This window comes from Apium graveolens, chromosome 1, assembly GCF_009905375.1.
Source record: "Apium graveolens cultivar Ventura chromosome 1, ASM990537v1, whole genome shotgun sequence".
NCBI lineage: Eukaryota > Viridiplantae > Streptophyta > Magnoliopsida > Apiales > Apiaceae > Apium > Apium graveolens.
In genome coordinates this window covers 3,664,708-3,672,107 of record NC_133647.1, presented here as the reverse complement: position 1 = coordinate 3,672,107, position 7,400 = coordinate 3,664,708, and the positions used below count along the sequence as shown (strand labels likewise).

At 33.6% G+C, this 7,400-nt stretch overlaps 1 protein-coding gene across 1 annotated transcript; it reads right to left on the bottom strand.

The window, feature by feature from the left end:
• Positions 1-947: 947 nt before the first annotated feature.
• On the bottom strand, positions 948-5,833 carry LOC141659728 (uncharacterized). Its single transcript, XM_074466659.1, has 7 exons — positions 5,711-5,833; positions 4,207-4,273; positions 4,063-4,124; positions 3,852-3,941; positions 3,598-3,737; positions 1,683-1,737; positions 948-1,416 (listed from the first exon to the last, which is right to left on the bottom strand). Exons 2-7 carry the CDS (start codon positions 4,271-4,273, stop codon positions 1,174-1,176), a joined length of 657 nt encoding a protein of 218 aa, XP_074322760.1. The 5' UTR covers positions 5,711-5,833; the 3' UTR covers positions 948-1,173.
• Between the last annotated feature and the right edge of the window lie 1,567 nt (positions 5,834-7,400).

The window sequence follows — 7,400 nt, the reverse complement described above, 5'->3', positions numbered from 1 at the left end:
TCTAAAATAGTATAACCCGGAACCTTTCATTTGGATATAATATCAGTCATAAAAAATGTGCGGAACTCAATATATAATACTTTTAAGAATTTCGACTAATGATACAGTGATATTTTTGATACAAATTTTTAAATGGGTGACTCATTTGAGTCAGTTTTGTAATCAGTGACTCACTTGATACATTTTGACGTAGTAAATGACCTAATTGATAATTAACCCTAAAAAAAAGTGAAAAAAGACAAATAAATTGGAAAAAAGTACGTCAATGCTAACATTCAATTTATCAGCTTATAAGTTGTAAATTTAACTTATAAATTGGGTCGACAAACACTCGTCGATAAGTTGTTTCGGACTTATAAGCCAATAAGTTGGCTTAATAGAATCCTCAAGCAGACCCATCTCGAACAGAGGTTGCATTTAAATGGCCAAATCAGCCTAAATACTAATAGTTCTGTAGGAGCATTTAATCTCGAGGAACCTACGGTGTAAAATCGCGATACTCTAGTCACATTGTAAGCCTAACTTATTGGCAGACCGCTTAAGAAATTGTAATGTTACATTACTCGTAAAATTAAAGAGTTGCTTATAATCCTTAATCACCCAACCGGAAATCAAATTCATAGTTGTTCTCGGAACGGATTGAACTACAGGTGAACAATCACATTTCACCTTTACCTTGTGCGAAACAGAATTTTTAATCCAACTCACAGCCTCTTTAAGTGCCACAGCTTCCGCGATTTCAGGTTGCACTCTTCCTTCTACATGCCCCGGAACATTGCTTCTTAATATCATTATATAATTAGCAAAAACTAAACATGATCTTTACCGATCAACATAACCAAATAACGTGGAATGCGCAAAAACTAAACATGATCTTTACGGATCAACATAACCAAATAACCTGGAATGCTGCAGAGCTTACATGGAAGGCTTCCGCTTAGAGGGTGTAGAGAAACTGCAAGCTGAATATATATAATAAGAACACGGTAAGATATATCCATTACAAGGAACTATACAAGAACTAATGAGAATATCTTGGTACATGGTGAAATAGAACAATAAAATCCAAGGATGGCAACTTTAGTGCCTCTGCATTTTTGAAGTTTAAAGCTTAAACACAACTGAAATTAGTGGCATCCCGCTGCATGGAGATTCTGCAAGGAGAAATTCTATTTAATTCCCATAGTAGCCTCTACCGAAATGCTGCCTTTGATGGCCACCTCCATTCCTTCTTCCGCCATTAGTCTGTTGGGACATGATCCTCATTCTGCCATTAGTCTGTTGGGACATGATCCTCGTTCTGCCATTGGTCTGTTGGGACATGGTCCTCATCCTCTCTTCCTTCATGTTAGCAAACAGTGAGTCCAGCGTTCGAGGCCTTTGATTGGGCAACACCTTCACCTGCTGCAGGGAATGCTGCATAGAGTACCATATCGTTATGAATTATGATGATGTATATCTCTGCCATCAGTTTCAAAAACAAAAAACTATACAAACTGCTAAATAAAAAAATGGTATCTGAATGACAGGGAAAATGGGCCAACCACAAAAGTATACGAAACATAACTTAAACTGTTTTCATAACAACCCTGTACGAACCACAAACATCTGGAATCAGATATTGTCATAGAGTTGTCATGTCAGGAATAGAAAATTTTAATGCTTAAAACAAAAAATGCTACCTTCACAACAAGGCCTCCATATCCAGCCCTTTTCTGAACTGGTACAGCTTCAACCCTGCAAGCAAAACATATACAATTGGAGAATACTGCTGAAAGTTGTTTAACTGAAGAGTGCAATTATTGGCCCTGAAACGATACCAACTACTGGCAAGCTCTCACCAGACCCACACTTGTACATTAGATTAGTCATATCGTTGCTTTACCAACTACCAATTTACTAATCTATCTAGTCGAGATAAAAGAAAACCAACCAGACATGAACACTAGTCAGTACTGCATCACTCTTACACTTCACTAGAACTCAAAGGTATATAATGAATTCCCAGAACACTGGTATCAGGCCAAACCAACTATACTAAGTGACAACACTCAATCATCAATAGTTTTAATCACACATCTAAAATCAACTATAAGACAAACAACAAAAAGACGCATATAACCATGTTCCACTTCTAAACAACCACCCCTTTCTCCAGCAAGAAAGCTTCTATTAGAGTTGGACATAAGTCCAAGAAAAGAAAGAACGCAGCCTTTAACAAGAACCAAGAGAACAGGCTTTCATTTGCTGAACATAATGAATTTCACAGTAGTAAATTTATTGCCTCAAACATCCCATGTATTGATACTTCACAAACAACTTCAAACCTAACGTGAACTCATGGGAACAAAACTGCAGGATGGCCATAGAATTGTAACTCTAACCGGATCTTCCTTGTACAGCTTCTCATATCCGCATGAATATAGGTAACTATACCATCAGCAGAAACTGATTAACCACAAAAATATAGAGTAACTTTCCGCAAATGTTTTACTCGAAGATACGGGTACAGCAAGCATTGAATTAATCAGCAGCGGCAACCAAAATAGTGCCAACTCAGAATGATAAGAGTAGCATTACTATTATTGACCACCACTTGAAATTCCATGGTTTCTACAGGTTAAATCCCAACACCAAAATTGTATAGAAGCCTGGTTTGTTGAAATTAGACTCATGTCCCAGGTACAAGAACAAATAATTCCACAATCAATTATATGCGTACTAAAGCAGGAAACCGGAACTACTACTGTCATATATTAGCAGAGCAGAAGGGCAGTCATGCATCCTACATAAGCCCATCCCATATAAAATGCACAATCAATCAACAAAACTCAATGACCCAAGTGTAAAAGTGTTACAACTGAGTGAATAAACCAACCGGGCCTAAGCATGCAATATATACACAATCCAAATTTCTACAGATCTTTTCAAGTAGAAACAGATGTTTCCATGAGGAGGCCATCAGGAAAGGACATTTAAAACTGGTTTACAACAACTGATATGATGATTATAGCGAAAACTTGAGAATGTGGCCTAAAGAACTCTTCCACATTTTCAGAAGCAAGATTATACGCTTACAGTACTATGCAGGGCCTAGTTCAAGAACATTGTGCTACACTGACACTATGACAAACTTCTGAGTTCAATCGCTTCTTCACAATTGAAACGTTATCCAATCAATAGATGCAATCCAAAACTATTTTCTTAAGCAGTCTTTGTAATTTCAATGGCAGCAAACCAAAATATTTTGATGTGTACAAACATTAATACAGTTGGTCCCAAGACATGACATGGTACTGCTCAAACTAATTCCAGATGCCACAAACATAAGAGATGACATCTTAGCGAAACCAACCAAACACTTGCTACTCAGACCCCATTAAAATGATGAGCCTCATAAATAATATGCTCATTGATATCAAGCAGTCTATAGACACATCCAGAACAAAAATTACCTGCAGGAAATTCCCCAAACATTTATTTTCAATATAAATTTGGTACGATAAATTTGAAAGCAACTCATTAATTTAGTAATACTAAACAAAGAGTCTGAATTTATTTTTCTTCCTTGGAGAACAAAAGAGAAGAGAAGTTTACCTTGGAGTTGTCATATTCCTTGCCCTGCTTTGGCTGAAAGGTTTATTTCGAATAGGTGCAACAAAAGCCTTACGAGCATGCTCAGCAGCCAAGGGAAACTGGTTTCCCTGGAAATTTGATCTTCTCTTAGCAAGAGTAGCCTGGAAATTAGGAGATAAAATTATTCCCTGTCAAACTTATGTACAAGTACATCATCAACAGAAAAAGAAGTTTCATTTCAACTATGGAAAAGTCGGCATGTATTGAGTTAACACCTGTCTAAGTGAAGATCTTGAGTCCATGTAACTTCGCAACTTTACTGATTTATCTAAAGGGGCATTACTCATAATATTTTGACTTTTATTCTGCAGAAGATCACATAATCAAGGGACAAGTAAACATAATATCAGCACTTAATACAACTCAACAGTCAACAAGTTAGATAAAATTTGGAAAAAAATAAATTAATATAGAGAAATTACTTACTGGAAGTCTCTGCTGCCTCTTGGGTTTACTGGTGTTGTTTTTGGACATCTTGATAATATCATCTGTCAGCAATAGTACAAACCCTTTTAGCAATTATCATCATCAATATACAATATCAAAAATGAAAGAATATAGTATACACACCTAATGTCATGTCCATTTTCTTCTCTGTGATAGCAATTGCCTCCGTTGTTAATGGTTTAGTTGCCATCTGCAGAAAAAATTAGAGGCAAAATATCAACAAAGGAAGAATACCTACAAAATGTCTGGTAGTATGTTCCCTTCTAAATCTAGAGAGACTCTTAAAAGGCGTGCCCATTCAAAGTTTAGAAGCTTTTAACTGATTATATATTAATCTACGGATTTATCAATTCTACCAAACAGTATAAACTTAAAGGAGTTAAGTGGTGTTTGAGCCTAGTCCATAAATTCTCTTTTGTAACTTAGCTTTGTAGGTACAAAAAAGCCTTTTCAAAATCCACCAAATACTTGAAACCTGATTAATTCTTTTATACCACGAATACACTTAAACTTCATATTCAATACTACCAATTTCCAAGGAAATTTTTTAAAACCTATTTAAATATTAAACAAATTTTAAAAATCCCCATCAAATATCCCACAGATTTATAAAGACTTCTTTAAACCCCTATCCGTTTCAGACCTCCCTTATAAATCCAATATGTGCGAATTGAATACAACCCCTTAGACCAATAAGATTTCACCTCACTATTCCCGTCAATTTTACACATTAAATTTTACTTGTTGAGGCATAAATCAGTACCAAAACACCTAAAAAGCAGATAGATTTATAAAAACTTATCGAACAGCTAGCAACTTTTCCGACCCGAAAACATTCCAACAAATTGAATACAATCCATTACACCTTAACAAGATTGCACCTTGTTGTTCCAGTATCTTACCCCTAAATTAGAAGCAGAACACCTCAAATTTTCCAACAGATTTATAAAGACTTATCGAACAGCTAACGACTTCTTGACCCGAAAAATTCCAACAATCTCTAAACTGAACCCAACCCATTAAACGTAACAAAGATTGTACCTTTTTGTTCCACTATACTAAACCTAAATTAGTAGCAAAACACCTCAAATTTTCCAATATCAGCTATCGACTTTTCAACCCGAAAAATTCTAAAAATCACTAAATTGAACAGAACCCATTATAGCTAACAAGATTACACCTTGTTGTTCCACTATATTACACCTAGATTAGTATCAAAACACCTCAAAATCAAAAAACTATCGACTTTTCGACCCGGAAAATTCTATGAACACAACCCATTAAACCTAACAAGATTAAACCTTGTTTTCCCATATATTACACCTAAACTAGTAGCAAACACCTCAAACATCCCAATAACAGTTATCGACTTTTCGACCCGAAAAAATCCTAGCAATCTCTAAATTGAACATAACCCATTACACCAAACAAGATTACACCTTGTTATTCTACTCAATTACACCTTAATTAGCATCAAATTATCCAAAACAAAGACACAATCAAGTTGAAAGAAAATAAAAATTGAATCTTTAATAGATAAAATTAATCAAAACAAAGAAAAGATTGAATCTTTAAAAGAATAAACACATAACAATGAAAAAGAAAAGAAGGGGTGGTGATATTTTACCTGAATTTATGAGAATTGAAGAAATTAAGAGAGCTAGGGTTTGTGTTTGTTGATGATTTTAAAAGGGGGCGATTGAATTGAATTTATGTTAGAACTGTGCTTGTATTGTCGTGTATATATTTATAGGTCGTTAATAAACTTGTGAATTTTATTAAAATTATAATTCGATTATAATTTGATTCGATTGGAAGTTTTTTTTTTGAAATTAATAAAAATGGAAGTTGATTATATGGTCCATTTAATAAAAAAACTTTTTAATTTCCATCTCGACCACGATATGATTTGTAATAACTTTTTAAAAATTTGACTAGATTATATGTAGTACAATGTCCAAGTTATTTTTAATATTTTTATATAAATTTTGGTTATAAATATTTTAACTTATTTATTCAAATGATTAAATTTTATAAGTATGATGAGAGAGTTTAGGAACCGTTTATATAACACAATATTTCCGAGACGTTAAATTTATATTATAGGGGTTCAGATTGAAATATTTTTTTTTCTTTATGCTATAAATTTTTATATTTCTATGAAAATAAAAATGTTTTATTCCCGAAAAATTATAACAAAACCGAAAAAAACTTCAATCTTATCCCTTAAAATACAATTTTAAGAGTTTTGGAGTTATGGAGTTATGTGTTGGATAAGATTTTGAAAGGCATATGTCATAGCCTATTTGTTTATTCGAGAATTTAACTCAATTCAAATAAGAATGTAACAAGTAAATAGTAGATCTACCGTTAAAGAGATCTCGCAAAGTAACATCTGTCAAAGGATTCAGAAACAAGGTTCATCTACAGACTTGAGGAATTACTTCACTGGAAGAAGTTCAAGAAATTGATCAAGTCTCAGTGATATAAATCAAGATTGTGGATTTAATCTAGTGACAGAGATCTCGTCAGGGTATCAGATAATTACAGAGATTTAATCTGAAGAAAATCAAGTATCAAAGTCAAGACATGAAGAAACGTCACGAAAGTTAGTCACTCATAAACCAGACAGTACATCGAGTGTCAACATTGAAGTGGTGGAATTGATTTATAATTCTCAGTGATTTTCAGAAGAATGGCTGCTGTTCAAGATTAGTATTAATTCTCTATTAATTAATTAAGTCATATGGTTTAATTAAGAAAATAAATTATATCTGGAAAGATTAATTTATTGATTAATTGATTTAAATGATTAATTAATTCTGAATTAATATTCATAATTTTAGTTGAATTTAAATTCAATATTAATTCAGCAAGACAATCTTTTGTACTAGTATGACAATCGGTATGACAATCAATAGTCATACCGAAAGTCATGCCAGTTCATTTAATTGTCTTGCTGAAAGTCCTACCAGCTGTTGAGATTGTCTTGCTAGTTCATTCATTTGTCATACCGAAAGTTTTACCAGCTGTTGGGATTGTCTTGCTAGTTCAACCGATTGTCATTCCAGTTCAAGTGATTCTGTTGATTGAATTAAAAAGACAGAAGCAGTAGAAGACACAATCATCCAACAGAACACAAGTCAACCAACCAAGAACAAAAAGAAAAGAAGCAGACAATATTTCATCTTTCATCTGCAAACTTCAAGATTACAATTTCTAGTTTTAAAGTTAAATCCAAACAACTAGGAATCATTCTCTTGTTCTTGTGTAACTATCTAGCGGATCAAAATCCCTAGAACTTAATCTCAAATTGC

Excerpts from the sequence above, each read along its gene's own strand:
- LOC141659728 (XM_074466659.1), bottom strand. The coding sequence starts at position 4,273 with ATGGCAACTAAACCATTAACAACGGAGGCAATTGCTATCACAGAGAAG. Across the intron at positions 3,942-4,062 it reads AGAGGCAGCAGAGACTTCCA|AATAAAAGTCAAAATATTAT; the intron begins GTAAGTAATTTC and ends GATCTTCTGCAG. Across the intron at positions 1,738-3,597 it reads AGGAATATGACAACTCCAAG|GGTTGAAGCTGTACCAGTTC; the intron begins GTAAACTTCTCT and ends TTTTGCTTGCAG.